The sequence below is a fragment of the Acomys russatus genome, chromosome 30 (assembly GCF_903995435.1).
Source record: "Acomys russatus chromosome 30, mAcoRus1.1, whole genome shotgun sequence".
NCBI lineage: Eukaryota > Metazoa > Chordata > Mammalia > Rodentia > Muridae > Acomys > Acomys russatus.
In genome coordinates, this window is record NC_067166.1 from 21,210,718 (window position 1) to 21,234,451 (window position 23,734).

Below are 23,734 nucleotides of genomic sequence, written 5' to 3' on the forward strand. Positions count from 1 at the left end.
CTTAAAGAGATCTGCCTCTGTCTCCCAAGTGTTAGGATATAGCGGCATTTGAGCTACACTTTTGGATTCTTTTTCTGCCTCCCTATGCCATGTCCATCTCTTCCAGACCCCCAAAACTAGGTAGGAAATAATAAAATTTTAGAGAGGAAAAGGGGGCGTCATTTTCATTAAACTACTTCCTGCTTATTTAGGCAATTGAGGTCCTTTGGGCAAGTTTGATCTTCCCAATCAGGCTCTCTCCAACCAGCAACAAGCAACCAGCAACCAGCAATCAGCAAATACCAACCAGAAGCAGGAGCAGCAGGAACAGCAGGAGCAGCAGGAGCAGCAGGAGCAGCAGGAGCAGCAGGAGCAGCAGGAGCAGTAGGAGCAGTGGGAGAAGCAGCCACTTCTTTCAGGACTCTGGCATTTTTATACTCTCTCAAGACTCCCCAGAATTCCAAACACAAACAATCTTCATCTGGTAGAATCATGCTCCTGCCCAAGCACAAGACAAATCACAGTTAAGTATGGACAATCTGAAGCAGCCCCATATCCCACATCTGGGATTAAAACAAAAATATATGCCATATCATAACTAGGGTTTATTAAAGAAACCAAAATTCTTACTACACCAAGATTAAACTTGAGCATCACCATGCCCAGCTGACCATGACAATTCTTATAAAGGAAAACGTTTCACAGGGCCTGGCCTACAGTTTCAGAGGCTTAGTCCATTTCATCATGGCAGGAACATGGCTCCACACAGGCAGAAATGGTTCTGGACATGCAGCTGAGAATTCTACATCCAGCAGCAGAAAGAGCGTGAGACTGGGCCTGAGTTGAGCATTTGAAGCCCAAAGCCCACTCCCAGTGGCACACTTCCTCCAACAAGGCCACACCTCCTAATAGTGCCACTCCTCATGGGCCAAGCATTCAAATATATGAGCCTATGGGGGCCATTTCAATCCAAACCACCACATGAATATACCTAGAAGTCCTTATAGATAGAACCATATGTACCAAGGACCATGAAATCCTAGGAAAATCATAAGCCCAAATTGCACATGCATGCTCACAGATTAAATTCTAAAAGCCTCAGAAAACAAAGTACTTTTTAAACCTCTCTAAGCCCAATTTTTCCTCACACTGGCAATTGATGAAAGATGATGTAAGCAAGCATGGCCACCTCAAGGCTGTTGAATACACAAGAGCCCTGCAAAGACTAAGAGCATCTCCCAGCAAGAGTTAATCTGCATCCTATGGTGAAGCTGCCTCTTTCTTTATCATGTGTAAGACTGATTCAGTCTGTAGACAGGCCGTTTTTAACTTCCATCAAATATGCCTTCCATGTTGTGGCTTTACATAGATTGAGATGGTCCTTTCCCCTACATGATTCCTGTTGACCTTGGTCATGGGAGGTTCTCTGTGTGAACTTGGATGAAGCTCCAGACGTTAGACAGGAGGACTGTACAAGGACTGCCAAGGCACTGCTCATTATAGCTCCCAGGTTCAGTGATGAGCATGTGGGCTTTTATAAAATTAGCAGCTCTGGTCTGGAGAGATGGCTCAAGGATTAAGAGCACTTGTTTTGTAGAAGAACACAGTGTGGTCCAGCACCCAAATGGAGGTTCTCAGCCATCTATTACTCCAGACCCAAGGGATCCAATGCACGCATCTGAATGCTGTAGACACCAGACACTCAATGGAATTCATAGATAGATATAAATGCAGGCAAAGAAATCCATCTATATAAAATAAATGGAAAAATATCAGCCTTACACAGTTAGTAAATATTTTTGTATATGCAGTCATTAGTAAAATGGTTTTGATGTGGAAATAAGGTCTTACTATATATCCCACATTGTTACCTCCTGCCTCAGTCTCCTAAATGCTGGGGTTATCCCCTTAGTCAGCTACACTGAAATGTATTAGAAGTTGGGGTTTTCAGACCTGCCATTAGCCTTCTGCTGCACCCGTCACTTCTGAGTGACAGGAGAGAAGGGCACTACCCATTTCCAGAAGACAAACAAGCGTTTGGACTGGGGGTGTCTTTCCTTCACTGCATTGATCACTTTCATGTCCTCGTCATCCAGGAGCCAACTGAGCATCTTGAGCCTGGTGAGGCTGGGGAGTCGGGACACACACTGACTCAGAGCCTTGACAGTGGTGGCCTGAACTTGGATGCATTCTGGGATATATCTACAGATGTCCAGCTCTTGCAAGTTTGGCAGGTTGTCCAGAGCTTGAAAGAAACGTCTGTATCCTTCCTCTGTAATCTTGTGATTCAGTGAAAGGTTTAAGTTCTCAAGTTTCTCAAAACCTCCGCTGGCGGCTACCTTAGCTGGAAAACAAAACGTTTATGGAAAGAGAATCCTGGGGTGGTTAATCATGGTGACAAGTTACTGTACTGCTCCCAACCCGGACAGTGGAAGTGAGAGCATGACGTGTGAGAGATTGCCCTTGGAAGCACCAAGCAGCTGTCTGGTTAATAGGGAGCGCCTGGTTCAAATTGCAAGAGGGAAGCAGAGACCAGAAAGTTGAGCACAGAGAGTTGTGGTTGTCAGGTCAATGAGGACTTCTGGTCTCACAGGAGGATATATGTCAAGGTAAAACACAGCTATGAAACATGTTACCGTACAGAGGATTGAGAAATTGTAGCAATGGTGTCTCCAGTTTTGCAGAAAAGAGATGGTGACACTCATAAAAGTTTGTCCTCTCAGTGGCTGCTACAGTGCCTTCCACTTATAGCTAAGTAGGGACTCGCGGTTACTGAGAGCAGGGGCTCTGAAGGAAATGGAACCAGACTCATGGTGAGTTCTCAATCACCATGGGCCATGACTTTGGAAGTGATGATCTAGTGGAGCTTTTGTTTTGTTTTTAATTGTCTAACCACTTTCACTGAATATGGGGAAGGTTGGGGTAGATTTCACCCACGATCATGCTGTAGCTTGAGTTTAAGGACAGAGGCCTTAGACAGTGGTTCTGCTCTGTTGTGAATAGAGATCTTCTGTGATTGTCAGGGAGTATTTCTCAATCCTTGAAAGAATACTCTTCTGGAAGGACCAGAGAAAAGCTCGGCACTCCCCATCCATGGCATGCTGTCCCCTGGTTTCCTTTCATCTCCACATCACACTGGAACAGTTCTCTGTTGTTATGGTATAAGTTCTGTCTCCTAGTTGTAAAACTGAAACATTGGCTAGGAGTAATCTGTCAGTTGTCCATTGAAAGATGAATACTGTTTCCACACTGAGCTGGCTCAGAAGAAAAGGAGACCCTCTAGGCAAAACTGATGACCAAGTTTGATCCATAGAACTCACATAGTAGAAGAGAGTCAATGTTTTGAAAACCTTAGTAAGGTAGATATGTTATTAAATTTTTATTTCTTTTTTTAAGTTTTGTTTGTTTGTTTGTTTGTTTGTTTTGGATTTATAAGGCAGGGTTTCTCTGTACAGCCTTAGTGGGTCACAGGAAACTTAAAGTAAAAGGCAGGGAAAGACATGAAAATGATACTGGCTGCCTGTCTTAATGTACAAGAAGTGAGCTAAGGCAGGAGGTGCCACCACAGATAAAAAGCAATAGTCTACTAGAAAGATCTTACAACTCTACATGTGCTTTGCACGCAGGTTGAATATATAATAGAATATATAAAAGAAGAATATATGAAAGAACTATAGGAAGGTGGACAAGGTGGCTGAGATCAATCGATCGATGAATAGATTGACTGACTAACTTTTGTGGTGTTTGGGCATAAACTCAGGACCTCACATAATCTAAAGAGCACTGCTGGAGATTTAAACATAACTCTGGAACTAATTATGGTGCAAAGAATGGAACCTATCTCAGGTGGAGACATGCCCTTAGTTCCTCCTTTAAGTGTTTATCCTGTGGAGCAGGTCGGGGTCCTGGCTAGGAGACCATCCTTAGGAAGATGGGTTTGCCTTAAGATAATGTGTTTTTCTTCTCAGAATTCCTGACCTCTAGTGCATGGCCTCTAAGCCAAGCCTCCATGGGTCAGGTGGCCTCTGCCTGGCATCTGAGGCCCATCTCAGAAAGATATAGTCATGTCTTTTTCCTCTGTTCTGCCTTTCTTTCAGATGCTAGTCAATCTGAAAGACATCCCTCAACTCCTCAACTAAAGCTTTGGGGTTTCTTACCCCATGGAAATCACAGAGTACCTGACCTGTGAGAGACTGTAATATCTACTAGAGACAGAATGTGAAGCACCCTCTGATGAGGGTGAAAGCTGGCATAGCAGTACGGAAAGGTGGTTTCTCTGGTTCTTTGTGCTCTGTAGGGCTCTTCTGGAGAGGCTGAAGGCTGGTGCTTCTGGATAGCCTCCAGTTCAGCACGCAGCAACAGCACTCCCCTTCTCAGCTAGGTACCCTTTCTGAATCCTAGAAATCTAAGGAGTGTCACATAGCCAGCAGGGGAGATTCCAGGCCTGACCCTTTCCTGAGAGAACCTGTTCAGCAAGCACCTAGGGATTCCTGGAAGTTCCCTACCCTATGCTAAGGAGATCCTACCCTACAGCAAATGACCTTTAATCCTATCTGGAAGCTCCCCTGCCCCCATGCATAGGATAATAAGTACTGTGTTCTTCTTCTTGTGATAGGAACTTATGCTACTGCATGTTAATAAGGTGTTTGCATTGGAAGTGGCTCCTGAGTGGTCTTTGGGGATCTTGTGATCTCGGCATAACATGAACACACAGAAGGCACATATGGTCATAAATGAAACAATACCCGGCACTGAACTCAACGCACTCTGATCTCATGGGTTACTCTGAACATAAGGCACAAACATAATTTGGGGTGAAAAAAGACAAAGAAGGGCCTATGATATATGATTCCCTTACCTGAAAAGCTGAGTGGCAAAGGAAGCTACAATGAGACAGAGCAGTGTGTAGGTCATCTATGTGAGAAAGTGGAAGGCAGTGTTGAAGAATGGACACAACTTGGGCTTCAGGTCACTGGTGAAGGTTTCTGCCTTCACAGGACTGCTACACTGACTTAGATAACAAATGTTTCAGTAACGTGCACAGGAAAATGGATGCAGCTCTACATTTCAGCTTTTTGAACCTTCCTTTACACATTGTCAGTAACAGTTGACTAAAGGAGGACCTGGGCAGGTGTCTGAAACATCAGCTGTGAGGACACAGATTGTACTGGGCTGTGGTGTATGCACTGTGGTGAGGCACTGAGCTCAACCCCGGCACTGGGAAAACAAAACCACAGACTGGATGCTTTTATACCTCCCTTCCTTCACCCCCTACATCCAACCCACCCACCCGCACTATTTAAAAAAAAAAAAAGGCTGTGGCCCTTCCAGTCAGACCAGGGTAAATCCCAGTCTGCAGAAGGGCACAAGAAGTAGAAGCATGATAGTGCAAATGAGGAAGACTCTGGCAGCCTTTCCCTGGTCTAGACACCAGCAGCAGACAGCTCCAATGAGACCGCTGCTTCCACACGAGGGAAACCCTTTTTAAAGGTAAACTCACCAATTTCCATCACACTGTCATCATCCAAAGTCTCGATAAAAGCAAGGACTCGGAGACGCTGAAGATGCAGACACTGCTGGACAATCAGTTTGGCCGCTTGGTGAATCCCGTCCCCAGTGGGAAGAAGCAGTTCCTCCAGGTTCCTGAGAGAGCCCAGGGCCTGTGCTGTGGGAGACACAACAAAGCCATCCCCTGTGGGTGTTCCACCATGAGCAGCGTGTGACCGTGACACTCTGGAGTCCTAGAGGCCCCACCTTATCACTGTCCTTTTCACAGGAAAAAGAAAAAGGATCAGTGTTGCAGGATATTTGATCACACTGTGAACCTCGAGATTGTGTTGTTTACTGGAAAAAACCTGTTTCTAGTTGTGGTGTGGGTCAGCCCTAGCACATGCCTTTAATCCAAGCACTTTATAGCTGAACAGAATTAAATAAAGTCAACCATAGGTCAAGAGGCAGAGCAAGCAACCAGTTGACAGGCAGTGAACATAGGGAAAAGCCATAGAGAATAAGAAGTCAGGACGACAGAAAAAGAGATGCACAGAAAGTAGAAGGGAGGGACAGTGAATGTGCTTCAGCTTGTGGCTAGCTGAGTAGAAGCCACACAGAGCTGTGCTGATTTTTGAGCTGTCCAACCCCAGCTGGGAGGATCCTTTGTGCTGCTTATCATATTCTTAAGCTGTTGATCTTTGCTGGAGGAGCTTCACTGTGTCTGGACCACCTGCTGTGAACCTTGCACTGCTGACATTTGGACTGCCTACCACTGAAATACAAGGAAGCTCTGGTAGAGAGCTTTCCAGGTAATGTATTCTTTTTCAGCCTGCCCTGGCTTTCCTTGGTCTTGATCTATATACTAGGCTGGCCTCAAATCAGAGATCCTATTGCCCATCCCTATGGAGTGCTGGGATTCAATGTGTGTACAACCACACTGGGCTTCATAGTCATTTCTTAATCAAAAGTATTAAACATTTCTTATATGTATCATTTTGTTTTCTTTGTAGGGGAAGTGGATAGATAAGTTAGTTTGCTAAAGTATAAGAACATCGACCAACCACTGGCTCAAATTATAAAAATAGGTTTTGTACCAAACATGTACAGACAGTTTCATTCTTCATTATGCCCAGAACAGCACAGTGTAACATTATTTACATAGCATTTACACTGCATTAGATATTGAAGGCAGTGGAGAGATGGTTGAAAGTGTCTGGAGATGTGGGGCACAGGATAGCACTGCCACTATTTTATATGATAAAATAGAGCGTCTCTGGTGTTTGTAGCAGCAGCAGGCCCTGGACCCAACTGTCATGGACGTCAAGGAACGGCTGTACACAGCCTGCTTTGTTGTGGGTCCACTGTAGGAGGAGAAGGAAGATGATGAGGGAAAGAATAAATGAAGAAACACTGTTTTATAAACTTACCAAACTTTTCTGATGTTTCCTTATCTGGAAATTGTTGGTCTTTAAGATTCAATATCTTCAGAGAAACAAAATTTGGCAATATGGTGACTAGAAAAGGGAAAATAAAATTCAGTTAGGTCAGATACATTTCCTATGACACAGAGAACAGTTGAAATAAAGAGTATTTCAAATGAGACGCAAAGTGATAGAATATGCAGACTGAACCCTATGACTAAGCAGCTATGAAAATGAAAGGTTTAAATCATAGACAGAGATGTACTTCACTCTTGTGAAAGCCTCACTAAAGATCAGGCTCCAGAGACATCGGTTGCATTTTACTTCTAGAGTGCTGAATGACTTTGCACACAGGAGCATCTAAAGTCAAAGTTGTACAGTTCTTACCAAATGGTGTGGGTTCAAAGCATCTTCCAGAAAACTCAATCTCTCTGAGTTTCTTGCAGGAAGCAAGCACAGCCATGAGAGACTCACAATTCGAAAGGAAATCACATTTTAGGCGGAAGACATGAAGATTTGGAGAGTTCTGAATCAATTTAACTGGAAAAAATAAAAGATTTTCAGAAGTTAGAGCAGACTACAAATTCCTATCAGAATTGGTCTCTCAAGCTGCAGCCATATTGGTTAAACAGGCAGTGACACATGGCACATACTGTAATGGCACAGTAGCACAGTATCTAGAGCTCACACTATGTTGGGCTTGTGCTCAGCTTCTGCAACTGACTACTGAGCAGATGACCTGGGGCAAGTTCCTTACCCTCTCTGGATCAGTTTTCTCTTCCCTATATCTCACCTGCAGTGTCAGCATCCTAAGTTCACTGTGTGTGCATACTGCACTGACACAATAGGAATTCTGTACAGAGTGACAGAAAGGGGAGGGCAACTCTGAAGCACAACTTAAAAAACCATGTAAAGTCATGTAATCTATGTGCATGTGGTGTGTGTGGGGTCACCCATGTGACACAGCACATATGGGGAGGTCAGGGGAAACTGGGAGAGCTTGCTATTCCCTTTCGCCACAGAGCTGTGTGGGAGTGAAGTCATCAGGATTGGCAGCAAGTACCTTTACCTGCTGATCCATCTCACCCACCTGGAAAACGAGGTTGTTTGCTTGCTTTTGTTTCTTTTCAGACAAAAAAACAAAACAAAACAAAAAACAAAAAAACCTGGGAATAACTACATTTACGGGGCTGGGCTGGCTTGGATGTGACAGTCCTTCTGTCTTGGCCTTCCAAGCACTGGGGTTTCAGGCAGGAGCCACCATGCCCCACCTTAGTGACTGGCATGCAGATCTGCCATGTCAATTCCTGATTTATATTTCCTTAGTGTTCAGTGTTTTAAAAATTAAGGATCTGATGGTGCTTTAGTCACTTTGCTAAATGACATGTTCTAAAAAGATGGCTGCATTGCTGTTCATCAACAGGAGGCTCAGATGGACAGAAATGGAGAAAAAGTCCAGACTGCGTGGTGGCTATTCAGGCCAACTCAAAAGCCATGAACTCGATTTGTAAAGTTTGTAAACCCTGAAGGCAGGAAAGTGGCCAGGCCCCACCCTATAAAAAAAATTGTGCTGTTGGAATAGGGTCTCCTGCACTGTTTTCAGATGCTGATTTCTATGCCTTGAGATCTGGTTACCGACCTACCATGGGCACTATTATGAATATTGAACTATCTCCTGTAACCACATGATGATAGGGAATGTTTCCCAACTATCCCTGATTGAATAATAAAGATGCTGAAGCCTATGACTGGGCAGAAGAGAGGTAGATGGAGTTTAGGTTCCCAGATTGAGGTCAAGAGACCAGGAGGACAAGGAGAGAAGAGGTGACAGATGAGAGGAAGTGAGAGAGAAAGGAGTTGACATAAGGCAAGATGGTCAATGAGTTTATCATTGTGAAAAAAGACTGATGGCCCAGAAGCCACCCGTGAGTCATCAGATTGGCAAGTGATAGGCTTTTATGTGGGTTTTAAGGATAGCAGGATTAGAATAACTCAGAATCTGCCCAGGATAGCGCCTACAGCTTAATAATAAATTATAGTCTCTCTGTATTTATTACTTTGGAAGCTAGCAGGGTTAAAGAAAGCTGTTTCCTTATTAATTAGTATTCTATATTGCACCAGTCCATGAGGTTACCCCAACAGGAAAGCTGTAACCTCTCCCCCTCCATAGAAAAAAAACCTATATAAACCCTGTGTTCTTCCATGCTCTCTACTGCTTCTCACTTGAGCAGATGCAGCGACCTTTCTGGGGTTGTCCCTCCTAGTAAATCTCTTGTGTGAGGTCTGTTGTGCGGTATAACTTTGTGGTATTCCTTGGCTCCTGACTGCCAGGATATCGTTCAGAGGAGAGCTGTAACACTTTCTCCTGAGCAGAGCTTTTGCTGGGGAAACCTCCCTGACAGGAGCAGAACTGTTATACTTGCACTGGGGAAACTTTCCAGGCAGCTGGAGCAGAACTTGTTAGGGAAAGCCTTTCCCTTCAGAGTGGCAACACCTACACTGCTCCCAGTCAGATTCTTTCTCCTTCAGCAGGCAGATCTGCACACACCACTAAAACAGTGGCAGAAGAAGAGAACTCCACAGACTACAATGGAGAAGGCTCTGGCATGAATGCAAACCATCTGTTTGAAGATGCATTTTCTTAGCTGAGCAATTGCAGACCTCAACTTCCCCGGTTGTTAGTCAACAACAGTCACCGTGGCTTCTCTCACACACTGGGTCTGAAGAGTGAGTTAGTATTTGTGAAGTGCTCAGAACAGTTCCTGGCTCGTTAAAGACTCAGGCAACAAATGAATCTCTGCCCTCTTAATGAGGAAGAACACTGTTCCCATACCTTCCCATGGACACGGGCCCAGCAATGTTTTACCTAATGATGACTTAATGCATCTAGCAGTTAGTAGCCAAGTAGCTTTTCCAGCTGAGACATGAACTGGAGACCCAAGCCCCATCCTTACCTAGTCTGGAGGGGTCAGACTTGGTGGAAGTTTGGATGGATAAGGTCTCCATGTGGTGGAGGTTTGGGAACTCTTCAGGAAGGACTGAAAGCATATCAGCTTTGTCACATCGTCTCACAGACAGTTCTTTCAGGCCCAGAAACGTGTCCAAGTTAGAGAGGAGTTGATCTGGAAAGCAGCACACAGTTCCCATCACTCAAGAGTCCCAAGGGGAAGTTCTCAAGTGTGCTGTGACCTTCATCCATATCAGGATGGAAGTTCTCAGACATCCTAACATCTGTCCAGGAGGCACATCATGAAGATACTGCCAGCTGTGGCATCTGCTGATCATAGACTATAGGGGAGCCCTGTGCTGGTCTCTGGATCCCAAAATAAATGAGACATCGCCCCAACCCACAGTGTGGGAACTGTAAACAATCGGTGGCACATGTGAAAGATTATGGCTGAACTCCTACTTCCAACTTATGCAAAAATGTAATTCAGAGCCTCTCTACCAAACTGGACCCTGGACATCCTCTTCCAAGGTCTAGCCAGGTGACTCTCCCATCCTCCCTTCCACTCACCTATCCCCAAACCCCTGAGTTCTACATCCAATGCATGGACCTAGTAGAGCCACCCCTGCCTGTGTCACTCTAGGTTTCTGCCAAAATTCACCCTGTTTCTACACTCCCACAACCCACCCAACCTCTCTACCCAACCATGCACTGCACATCTTTCTCCAGGGTCTAGCGGGGTGAGCTTGTCTGATGCTCCCCACCTCACACCCACCCCAAGCCCCACAAGACTGAACCATAATGCACATCTTACATATCAGCTCAGTTTCCTGTGTCTACCTGACCCATATTCACCCCCTAGACCCAATCCAAAACTCACAGATATAAAGCTGATAGAATGACAGGATTTCAAAATAAATTTCATAAAGAGAGAGAGGGACACTGAGAAGGACTCAAGCTCAATGTATGTGAAATTGAAAACCCCAATAACCCAACAAGAAAACTCAGGGAAAGATCACAGTTAGAACAAATCAACAGAAGATAGAATATGAGGAATTGAAGACAGAGTAGAGGATCTAGATGAAATAAGCAATGAATATGGAGGGGAAACATAGGAAAGAAGCATACAGGAGATGTAGGACACCAAGAAAAGGCCAAAATTTTGAATTTTAGAAAAAGATCAGGGAGAAAAATTCCATGTGAATGACATAGACCAGCTCTCGACCAATATCATGTAAGAAAACTTACCCAAACTAAGGAAAGATATATCAATACAGAACATAGAGGAAACACAGAGAAGCCAAATAGACAGTTCTAGAAAAGAAACTCTTCATGGCATATTATAATTAAACATTTAATATGCAGAAAAAAGAAGATATTGAAAGCATCAAGAGAAGAAACACAAGTCACATATAAAGGAAAACCTATCTGAATAACAGCTAATTTCTCAGCGGCAACATTGAATGTCAGAAGGGCCTGGAACACTGTATTTGAAGTCCTAAAAAAAAAAAAAAAGCCAACCTAGACTAATATACTGAGCAAAACTATCTGCCACAGTCCAACAAACCAAACCTAAAGAAAATCAGGAGGTAATATTTCAGACTGAAGGGAGGGATGAGCATAGCTAAGAGAATGTAGAAAGATATTTGAAGGTATAATTACTAAAACACAAGGTACCACTGGGAACACAAACAACACCAGAAATCAACAGCACAATTACTATAATCAACACACACTTGGATAATAACTTTAAATATTAATGGCCCCAATTCTCCAATCAAATTATGTAGGCTGGCAGAATGAATTAAGAAATAAAATCCTCCCAGGCAGAAGTACCAAACACCTTTAATCTCAGCACCATGGAAGCAGAAGCAGGTGGATCTCTATGAGTTTGAGGCCAGCCTGGTCTACAGAACTAATTCCAGAATAGCCAAGGCTACACAATTTAACCTTGTCTCTAAAAGCCAATTATTGTTGTTGTTGTTTTGTCAACAATATATCTATCTGTTGTCTATAAGCAACATATCTTAGCTATAAAGACAGGCACCTATACAGAGTAAACAGATAGTAAATAATACTCCAGGTAAATGAGACTAGGAAGCAAGAAGATATTGTTTTCCTAATATCTGACAAAATAGACTTCGAACTAAAACTAGAAAAAAGAAGTAAAGAAGGACTCATCACTGTAATCAAGGGAATAGCTAACCAAAACACACTATAATTGTAAACACATATGCAACAAATTCTGGTGCATCCAGTTTCATAAAAACTATACTAATGGAATTAATGACAAATATTAATATCAACCTATTGATATTAGGTGATTTCAATACCTCAGTTTCTCTAATAAATAGGTCAGCTAACAAAATATAAGCAGGGAAATATCAAAATTAAATGATATCATACATCAAATGGACATAACAGATACATATAAAATATTCTATCCAACACCAAAGACTATACATTCTACTCAGCAACCCACACAAAGTTCTCTAAAATAGACCATATCCTGGGACACAAAACAATTCTGTACAAATTCAGAAAGATTTAAATAACTTGATGTATCCTCTATGACCATGATAAAATAAAACTTAAAATCAGTACCATACATAGCTCTAGGAAATGCACAAACTCATAGAGATTACTGAATGATGAATGGGTCAAAGGAGAAGTCAAGAGGGAAATTAAAAGGATTTCCTATAACTAAATAAACACAACACACAAAAAAGTCTGTGCACACAGAAAGCAGTCCTACATGAGAACTGTAGAGTTCTAAGTGCCTATGTTAAAATACCAGAGAAAGCACAAGTGAATGACTTCATGGTACAACTCAAACACTTGAAAAAACAAGAATAAAGCAAATCCAGAACCAGTCAATAGCAATAAATAATAAAACTCAAAGCAGAAATGAATGAAATAGAAAGAAAACAACACCAAGAATCAAAGAATAAGAAATGGTTCTTTGAAAAGATGAACAAGATTGGCAGATCATTGGCCCAACTAACCAAGTGAGGTAACCCAAACCAAAAAGACGGATGACACATGTTCTGTCACCCTAGGTTCCTAGCTCAAAACTTCAAATATGAGTATATAATCTGGAGTAACAGTAGAAACCAGGGGGAAAGAAGACCACCGTGGTGAGACCAATAGAGAGAGACTAGCAATACAGGGGAAATGGCAGGGCACACGTGATGTAAAAGGGTAATGGAAAACCAGGGCACTTTACATATGGAGGGGAGAAAGGAGACAGAGAAGTAGGATGGAGGGACTATGAACTACATACTTTAAATACCTATAATACATTAAGTAATATATAAACCTGTATATAAATCCATATACACATAATTTAAATGAAAATTCCCCGTCTGTGCTTACAATGCTCCTCCCAAGAGCCATAGGTTATCTAACAAAAACCGCAACACCAGACATGAGAAGCCCTCTTCTGTGTTGTCAGTCAGGGTACCTAGGAAACTCCCCAAAGATTACAGACCATTGCTGCTCCCCTTGTTTGCCCACCAGAGGTGGAAGATACATTTCTATTGCTGAAGAGATCATGCATTTCAGACACAGGACCTTAAGATCTAAGCTGGATCTGACCTGAAAGCCTCCTCTGAGGACTAGCTTTCATTGTACCACAAGCTTGCAAGGGAGGGAAGCAACCAATAGTCCTACACAGGTATGACAGGTATGAACCACAACAATGACTAGCATGGCATAGTAAGCCTAAAGTTGTGATAGTGGCATGCATGCCTTAATGGTAAGCAACAGTCTCTAACTGGACATATGGTCCCCTCAACAGGAGGGAAATCATACCTGTACTGGAAACCTAGCCAACGGCTCAGGCCTAAGAAAGTTGTGGAAGTTGGAAGAGAACAACCTACAACCACCACATTGCTAAACCCGCATACTCCTAACTACAGTCTACATATTTGTCCCACAAATTAGTTACTCACCCTCATCAAAGAAACTTCTATTTGCTGTAACAGAGGAAGACCATTAGAGAAAACCTAAACTGATCAAAAGTAAGAATTGTGAAGCCTAGCCCCAACACAAAAGGCAAAGGAACAGGAAGTTTTCTGTGAGGTTGTGTCTTCTAGAAAGGTCAGAGAAGCTATAGCCATGAAGTCTCACTAAGATGATTGCCTACATATGACCTGAGCAAGATTCACACCAGCAGACATGGTTATGTGTACAGGCTAAAGCTCATGAAGCTTCAACCCTAAGGAAGAACTACAGACAACTAAGGACTCTTGAGAGTAAGAGAAATAGTATTCTTCAGGGAAGAGCACAATGTGTGTGTGTGTGTGTCTGTGTGTGTGTGTGCGTGTGTGCCACAACTAAAGAAAAGGTCATGAATTTGAATGAGAGCAAAAGGAGTTTATGGGAGAGGTTAAAGGAAGAAATAGGAAGGAAGGAAAATATAATGGTTGTTATACACACACATACAAGTGTACATACACATAGTCCCAAATATGTAAATATACCTGTGTTGGGGGTTGATGTGGTGCTATGTGTTCCAATGCTTACTACTGGCCCCCAAGATCTAGCTGCTGCCCGGATAAGCACATCCTCATGTGCGTCTATCCTTGTGTAAACCTCGCTCTAGCTATTTAAAGTTGGTTAATAAAAAATGCTGAAGAGAGAGAGGCAGAGTTTGTGGTTCGCAGGCCTGGGGTCAGGGAACCATGAGGCAGGGAGAGACAGAAGACAGGAGAGGTACTGGAGGAGGAGGAAGGAAGGAGGAGGAAGAGCACACAATGGTAAGCATGGAGAGAAGCCCATGCCTGGATCTATTCCCCTCCTCTACCTTGTTCTCATTTCTCTTATTTTGAGGCAGGATCTCAAGAATCCCATAACCTTAAACTTAGCATGTAGCCCAGGCTACCCCTGAACGTTTCTGCCACACCTACTATGTGTTCAGATTGCAAACATCAATGACCTCGCTCAGTTTGTGCAGTGCTGGGAATCCAACCCAAAATTGTATGGATGCTATACAAACATTCAACCAACTAAGCTACGTTATTAACCCTGCTTTGTCTCTATCTTGCATGAGAGTCAATCAACCCTTTTGGAATCTCTGAGTGTGTATTTATCATCACATTTATAAATGTTTTTTTCAGGGTAAGATATGTTTGAGTATGCCTATAATACAGCACTGGTGAGATAGAAGCAAAAAGTATAGATTGAGTTAAGTACAACCTGGGCAACAAGAAGACATTATATATAAAAAATAAAAACAGAAAGCACAGTTTTTAAAAACCAGGAATATCTTATTTTATGTTTACATAAAATATACATATAATATATGTATATAAGTACACATATAAAAAACAATGTGAGTGAAGTCATGCAGTTTGAGGTGAAAATGCCATGAATAAATTAACAAAAACCCAAGTGCAAGGTATAAAGACTTCTCTTCACATTGTGGTCAGGAGAGTTCAAAAGACTTTGCCCCTGAGAAACCAATAACAGCCACTGCTGCTTCCCTGGTTGCCTCACAGACCCTATTGCTGAAGACATCACATACTTCAAACTCAGGAATTAGAAGAATCCAGCTGGAACTGACCTGGAAGCCTCTTCCCCAAAGACCCGCTCTCAGAGTACCCAAAGACGCTCCGCAAGCTGTCAAGAAGAAAAGCATTCACAGTCCTACTCAGCTATAAACTCATAAGCCATAACAGTGACCAGCAGGGCATGGTAAACACTGTCGTGTAGTAATGGCATTTTGTATCTTGGAGGTAACCAACAGCTACCATATAAAACTTAAGGCCTCTCAGTCTATCATGTCTATCACGAAAACTGTAAAACAACATTTAGAAGAAGACATAAATAATATTTACCCATATTAAATGTCTTCTTGGAGAAGTCAAACCCTTCCCCCCTCTGGGCAGCCAGAGTGCAGCTGGTTCTCCAGCATCAGCTGACGCACAGAGCACCATTTACCAATAACAAGCTATCCAAGTGCCCTTATAGGGACCTTGACAGATGGAATGCTGGTGGTAATGTTCTCCTAGTGTTATCTGAAACCCATTCTAGGTTTTGGGGCCTTTCACTGATTTATACACTGCACAAACAGTGTATCCTTTCCAGGCACATTCATGGCCTGGTGCCTAAGAAGTTTCATTCATCTAAAACTAAGAATGAGAAAACACAGTGCCAACCAGAATGGTTGTGTAAATAGACACTTGGTGTTACCTGGTAACTGGTTTACCCATGAGACCTCGAGAGACTGCAGGCCAGGCAGGGTGAGAAGCAGCTCCTGCTCTGCTCTGCTGAGCTCTAGGCTGCACATGGAGCACTTGGTGACAGAGGTCTTATTCAGCTCCAGAGCCGGGCGGATGCTGTCAAGAAAGCCACTGCTGTTGGATAAGCAGAGCTCAATATTCTGTGAGGCTGAGAAGACTTCCATCAGGACCTGGAGCAGGGCTTGGTCTGCTGGGCCCATGTTGGCCACTCCAACTTCCAGCCTAGGGATCTTGTATGGCTTGGGTGACAGTTTCCAGTAGCCAGCACTGATGTTGGGTGGAGGCCTGAGTTGGATATTCTTAAAACTCTTTATGCTCTCTTCCTTTTCAGAAAGATTTCCCATCCATTCTTTCAAATGTTCGAAGGCAGAAGCATAGTCCTGATCTATAGTTGGTGGCTCTAATGTTCCCATACATTTTTCCATGATTGAGTAATTTATACTAAGTGGCATTTTATTTCCATTTATGGAGACCTGAATACTCTTTAAATATAACAGGCTTTCGGGGTGATGCCAGAAGTACTGTAAATTCAGTAATTTCAGATCCAGTGTTCTCCCTCGAAGGAATTGCAAAATAAATGGAGAACATGCATCAACTGTGTTGCTTTGGTAAGCAAACTTTAGAGCCATGCTCAATAACTTTTTTGAAGCATATGAATAGAAAACTTCAGGAGATAGATGCCACAATTCTTTAACTGACTGCATTATCCTAGAAGTTTCTGGATGGTGCTGTACACAATCCTCATTTTCAGACATATTCTCCAGTGACTCTTTCTCATCCACCAGCCGAAGCAAATGAGATACAATTTGTGGCCCTGTCTTTGGTGAAGCGTGGCTGGAGACATACTTCAAAAAGTTGTTGTAGGTGGTCAATGCCTTCCAGGATGAGTTAATTTGTCTCAAATAATGAAGTCCCAGATCTTGGTCTTCCTGCCTATCTGAACCCAGGAGTTCACTCAGCCTTATGCCAGCAAGAAATTCCTGGAACAGAGGACTTAGAAACCGGTAGATTGGTCTCAGTCTCTGGGCGGTGAATTTGCTCATCAAGCAGGTGGTCAACTCTCCATCTTCATCAACTCCTGCTTCTGTGAGGTCATCACTGTTGAACTCAAAGCAGGAAGAAAAAAGCCCTGTCAAGGCCAGCTGCCCACATGAGGACACAGTGGCCTTGAGAGCCTCAGCTGCAGCTTTGTACTTTAAGGACAGACATTTCATGTAGGCCTTGAAAACTGCCACATTATGAAAGGACTGGTCAGTAGGATTTTGAAGCCAGTCACTACAGACTGCTGCCACAAACAGGGGGGTTTTCTGAATTCCTTGTAAATGATTATTCCCTCCAAAGTAAACCATAAATTCTTGCAGACGTGTTATATCATGTGAGAAGAACTTCCGTAACACAGAAACAGTGTTATAGAAGGGAAAGTCTGTGATCTCTAGAATCCTATCTAGATACGGGCGGATGTCCCTGGCCCTGTTTGTGTGGACAGCGATCAATAAGCAGGTTCGTGACAAGTAGTTTCTTGTAATCAGTGTTTCCAGGGCTTGGGGGAGTGAGTCCGCCCCACTGTAGTCATCCAGCAGGAAGAGCACCTGGTGTTTAAAGTGCTGGATGCTGCTGCTCAGGCTCGCCTCACTAATGCATCCTCCTGCCTCTAGGAGTTGGGCACAGATGATGTCGGCCAGCCCCTGGTCTGGTCTGGTGGAACTAAGGGACAGGTAGAGGACCAGCTGGAACCTGTTCAACAGGGGACAGCATCCTGATGCCCAGAGGAAAGCTATTTTCTTCAGGAAGGTTGTCTTTCCAGTGCCAGCTTCCCCCTCCACACACATGACAGAGCTGAGATTGCTGAAGACCTCGGGCATCGTCAGGGCCTCCTGCACTGGCCTGCTGATGTGCTTTGAAATGATGGACACATCGCAGCCAAGCAAGTGGTCAGTGCCGAGGCTGCAGCACACCTCTGGCAAATTCATGTGGCGGAAAGTGGCCTTGGTGTAGGCGCCTCTCAGCTGCTCACTCAGACTCTTTGCGTCTTGCAACCATGGGGCTTCACTCTGAGCCAAGTCTGTGGAGGGGAGATAAGCCCTGCTGGACTCACATTTACATCCCTGGCCTTCACTCTGGTCCTGGTCTCTACACAGAACAGACACAAAGCTGGGTGCAGGTTCAAGCTCCTGGGCCTCACTTGGAGCAACATCTGTGGAGGGAAGAAGAGAGACTGAGAGGGAAATGCATTCAAACCCCTCAACCCTAAGGCTGTGATGTCTTTGTTACATTGTCCTGTTTGTCTTCTATGGATGGATTTTCCTTCAATATCCATGATCTCCCCTTTGAGATCCTCTCAGTCTATTTCATGGCATCAGAATGTGGGGATCACATGTTCAAGTCTCCTCTTTGGCATGGGGACTTAGACATAATGTGTGCTTGTTAAGAACACTCTGGCACCCTATAGCCCATTGAAGACCTCAGGAAGCCAGCTTGCTGCAGCATGCCTTTAATACTGGCTTTTGGGATCTGACATAAAGACTGCTGTCCTTAGCCTTGCATTCTCTCTCAAGATGCTACAAGTATGGTGATTCTCTCTTATCCACAGTTCCCTTCATCTCAGTGCGCTCTTCTCTAGGAGTTCCTTGGACAGTTATAAATATACTTTACTTTCAAATCCCTATGTACAAATTATAGAATCTCATGTTGCTTTCAAGGTCTTACCAGCCACGGTAGGATAAACTGCCACTGCATCCTCATGATTGCTTTCACTTGCTTCCTTTAAAAGATAAGATACTTCATTAAATCAAAGATGGGTCTTAAATCAAGGTTGAACATTATATTATAATTGAGAACCAAACATCTTCTAACCACAGCCAGCACCAGAGGAGTGCTCCAGATATAAAACAGTAAGTCGCACACATCTGTTGCAGGATAGTTGATCACACTGTGAACCCCAAAGATCATGTTGTTTGCTGGAAAAATATGTTTCTAGTTGTGATATGGCTCAACCTTAGCACACACCTTTAATCCAAGAGCTTTCTGTTTGAATTAAATAAAAATCAACCATAGGCCAAAAAGTGAAGTGAACAACCAGTTAGCTGGGAATAAACATAGGTGAAAACCATAGAGAGTAAGAGGAAGTTAGGAGGACAGATAGAGACATGTGCAGAAGTAAAAGGGAAGGACATTAAGTTTGAGGGGGTTTTGAGACAATGTGGGGAAGATTTCCTTTTCCTTCTGGGTTGTTGGCCTAAAAGGAAATGTCAGCTGAGTGCTTTCTCTGCCTCTCTGAACTAGCAGGCTTTGACCACAGCTTCTGGCTCCCAATTGGTAAAATTGAATGATTGAGATGTTGTTTAAATAACAACATTTGGAGCCCAATCAGTGGCATGCCAAACAAATCATGCCAGCTCCAGACAAACTAAGAAGCCATCAGATTTGGGAAGTTACCTGGGAAGTCCTCAAGGGGAGAGTTAAGATGGGAAACATCATAATGCAAGGTGCCAGGATGCTATATATTGCTACTTTAGATAGTTTGAAAATAGAAGCAGAAAATGAAAAGCTAAATGAATTACTGGAATTGGCTCAATAGCAGTTATGATTATTATCATTTTAGTATTTCATTTTTTAAAATTTTTTTTATTAATTTATTCTTGTTACATCTCAATGTTTATCCCATCCCTTGTATCCTCCCATTCTTCTCCCCCCCCCCCATTTTCCCATTATTCCCCTCCCCTATGACTGTTCCTGAGGGGGATTTCCTCCCCCCTGTATATGCTCATAGGGTATCAAGTCTCTTCTTGGCAACCTGCTGTCCTTCCTCTGAGTGCCACCAGGTCTCCCCCTCCAGGGGACATGGTCAAATGTGAGGCACCAGAGTATGTGAGAAATTCATACCCCACTCTCCACTCAACTGTGGAGAATGTTCTGACCATTGGCTAGATCTGGGTAGGGGTTTAAAGTTTACCACCTGTATTGTCCTTGGCTGGTGCCTTAGTTTGAGCGGGACCCCTGGGCCTAAATCTGCCTATCATAATGTTCTACTTGTAGGTTTCTAGGACCCTCTGGATCCTTCTACTTTGCTATTCTCCCATGCTTCTCTCATTTAGAGTCCCAATAAGATGTCCTCCCCTCTATCCCAGTTTCCTGGTAAGTGAAGGCTTTCGTGGGACATGCCCCTTGGGCTAGTATGCAGATATAAGTGAGTATATACCATTTGATTCTTTCTGCTTCTGGTTAACTCACTCATTATGATCATTTCTAGCTCAATCCATTTATCCACAAATTTCGGGAATTCCTTGTTTTTAATAGCTGAGTAGTATTCCATAGTGTATATGTACCACAGTTTCTTTATCCATTCTTCTACTGATGGACACTTAGGCTGTTTCCATGTTCTGGCTATTATGAATAAGGCTGTTATGAACATGGTTGAGCAAATTTCCTTGTTGTGTGCTGGAGCATCTAGTATTTCATATTTTATCCTTAATAGACATAGTGGCTTTCTGTACCCTCTCAAAGTAAAAAGTTTAGAGATATATGAGAAGTAGACTAATAAGATAGAAGCTTTAGGCAAAATATTAGAATATTTATAAGTAAAAATGAGAAAAAAACTCGACACTGACAAAGGAACTTAGAAAAGAACCTACTATGCCATTGCATGATGAAACTGAAGAGCGGATGGCCACAGTTGTTAGAAAATCTACATTAGTGTATCCAGTTACTATACAAGACTTACCAGGAGATGACAGGTACCCCCAATGTTATGAAGAAGTAAGATGGAATCCTATAAACATATCAGATTTGAGGAGATTTCAGGAAGCAATCATTTCATATGGTATGCACTCACCATATGTAAAATTGATATTAAATTCATGGGCAACTTAGAACAGAATTATACCCCAAAAGTGTAAAGATCTGGCAACAGCAATATTGGAAGCTGATCCTCAGTTACAATGGCAAACATGATGGAAAGAGGAGGCTAGGGCCATAGAACAATGACATAAGGCTGGAGGTATTAATATTTCCCAGGATCCATTGCTAGGTAAAGGTCAATATACTGAGCTAAAAAGGCAGCTTGAATTTGATAATCACACCTTAATGTTGTGTCATTTAGCAGTTTTAAATGCTTGGGACAAGGATAAAGAATCAGGAGAGGTCTGAGTCATTTACTCAAATATATATAAGGCCCCAAAAGAAGCCTTCACTGGTTTGTTGTTTGTTTGTTTGTTGTTTTAAGATTAACTTAAGCTATAAATAGAACAGTATCAGATTCAGAAGACAGACAAATATTAATCAAATATCTGGCTTCTGAAAATGCTAATTCAGAATGCAAAGGGTGATCAGACCTTTAAGGCAAGATCAGCACCAATAGATGAATGTATTAGAAATGCAGCTGATACTGGATCTCACATTTGTGATGCTACTCTGATAGTAATTTCTAAAAGTTTTAAGAAAAATCAAAATGTTAGATGACTTAATTGTGGCAAACCAGGTCATTTGAAAAGGGATTATAGGCAAGGTATTCCTAGAAATAATGTTGTTTTCTAGAGATAAAAAAAAAAAAAAAATACCCTAGCCTTCTGGAGTATGCAGAAGATATTGCAAAGGACAACATTGGTCTAGTGAGTGCAGACTAATAACGGACAAGCAAGGTAACTCTGTGCCATTGGAAATGCCCAAGGAGCTCCCTCAGGCCCAAATATCAAACGTGATTCAATCACTCCCTGTCAGTTTCAGAGAAACTCATTCATAGAGCAATTAAAAGATTTAATCTGTTTTTTAAAAACAACACAGTTCTGATGTACCCAAGGACATAACAGCTTCAATAGATAAAACAAAAATTCAGGAGAGACCAGAGAAACAAGTATTTTGGCAAACTGATATAAATGATCAGAGACCAAAGCTAAAATACAAATAAATGCACTGAAATTGAAGATTTAGTAGTCAAAGAAGCGGATATAACAATAATCTCACCATGGCCACTTTAGGAGTTAAATATGCAGCATCAGGGATTGAAACTTTAGCCCAGATAAAACAAAGTACAAGATGAGTATGGAGTATAGAGCCAGAGGGACAAATAGGAAGATTAAAGTCATATGTGCTAATATAGGCATGAATTTATGGGGATGTGATTTGCTGTGCTGTAACCTGCTTTAAACTGTAGCTCCTCTGTTAACACCTGCTTTTCTCTTTAGTATAACAGATGCCATTTGTTTTAATTCTCTCCATTTTTATTACAAAGTGAAATTAAGTTCAGGTTCTCAGGCCCTACCTGCCTGAGAACCCTTCAAAAGCTTTACTTACAACTGAACACTCTGCTTGAATAATGATATATGTTCTACTTAAACAAAAACAACGATACCCTACTATGTTCCTTTCTCCCAGAACAGTGGAGAACTGGAAAGTCCCCAAGCCTATATCTTAGCCAATCAGCTTAAAATGTTTTGTCTAGCTACCTGGATACTCAAAACAAATCAATTCTTCTTATGTTTAGCTAACCAAAATGATATAATGCTGCCCTCTCTTTGCTTCCCACTTGGTTACTGGTCATTGCCTGGTTATGGTTTTTCTTATAAAAAAGCCCTGCTTTAGAAACAGGCCAGTGTCACAACTAGGCTCCTGAGTTTCTTTCTGTGCCCATGACTGCAATCAGGCCTTGTCTTGGGTATGCATTCACTCAATAAACCATCAGTATCTCACTGAGATTGGTGCTCAAAAGGTTGTTTGTGTGGAATTCTTGTATTACAACAGTTGCAGCAATGGAAAACACAAGATTATCATTCCTCCCAATCTCAGAACAAACTATAAATAAAGAATACTTCTGAGAAAAAATATTAAAAGGTTTATCCAGAACAGTCACAGTCAATTCAGGTTGTATATAAGCAGGAACACAAGCTGTTGGTCTTTCAAAGGTACCAACACCCTACCTTTAAAATGGTTAACCAAGCATGAACAAATTTAAAAATATTTTTTCAAATGATAATTCACAAAGGCACACCTGCATTACTGGCATAAAATGAAAAAATGGGCTATTCTGTTTTGTTTTTTGAGATAGGATTTATCTGTGTAGCCTTGATTGTCTGGACTCACTTTGTAGACCAGGCTCGCCACAAACTCACAGAGATACACAGGGTCCTCTGCCTCCCTGAGTGCTAGGATTACATGCCAACATGGCTAGCTAAAAATGGGTTTTCTTAAACCATGTGTCTTGTTTCTTTTTGTTTGTTTTGTTATTTTGTGGGTTTTGTTTTTTGTTTTTCAAGACAGGATTTCTGTGTGTAGCCCTGGCTGTCCTGGGATTCACTCATAGACCAGGCTAGCCTTGAACTCAGAGAAATCACCCTGGCTCTGCCTCCTGAGTGCAGGGATTAAAGACATGTGCCAAACCACATGTCTTAATTCCATGTTAGAATGTTAGACTATAGATTGCTCCACAGCTTTTCAACCTCCACCTTCTGCATAACCAGTGGACACCTTCTGGTTGACTGTTGGACTCTACCTAGGCAGGATCACTGCTATGCTGACAAATACCTGTCCCTAGTCTACCCAGCAACCTATGACATCATCATCTGCCTGCTACTAGGTGTGCTAGCTGCCCAGGATATAAAAAGGGCAAACTAACTCTCTCTCTCTCTCTCTCTCTCTCTCTCTCTCTCTCTCTCTCTCTC

At 42.5% G+C, this 23,734-nt stretch overlaps 3 protein-coding genes across 3 annotated transcripts in view; 1 reads left to right on the forward strand and 2 right to left on the reverse strand.

Moving 5' to 3' along the window:
- Taf9 (TATA-box binding protein associated factor 9) overlaps positions 1-23,734 on the forward strand; it is a 720,252-nt gene that overhangs the window by 421,693 nt on the left and 274,825 nt on the right. The window lies entirely within an intron of this gene.
- LOC127212339 (baculoviral IAP repeat-containing protein 1b-like) overlaps positions 1-23,734 on the reverse strand; it is a 179,828-nt gene that overhangs the window by 110,552 nt on the left and 45,542 nt on the right. The gene's annotated exons all lie outside the window — the stretch shown is intronic.
- Positions 1,959-23,734, reverse strand: part of LOC127212180 (baculoviral IAP repeat-containing protein 1b-like) — a 25,581-nt gene continuing 3,805 nt past the window's right edge. Inside the window, exons 2-7 of the mRNA XM_051172252.1 lie at positions 16,033-18,335; positions 9,845-10,012; positions 7,278-7,430; positions 6,897-6,983; positions 5,480-5,644; positions 1,959-2,323 (exon numbers count right to left, since the gene is read on the reverse strand). Of these exons, the coding sequence (XP_051028209.1) occupies positions 1,959-2,323; positions 5,480-5,644; positions 6,897-6,983; positions 7,278-7,430; positions 9,845-10,012; positions 16,033-18,335 (3,241 nt within the window). The remainder of the gene's footprint in view (positions 2,324-5,479; positions 5,645-6,896; positions 6,984-7,277; positions 7,431-9,844; positions 10,013-16,032; positions 18,336-23,734) is intronic.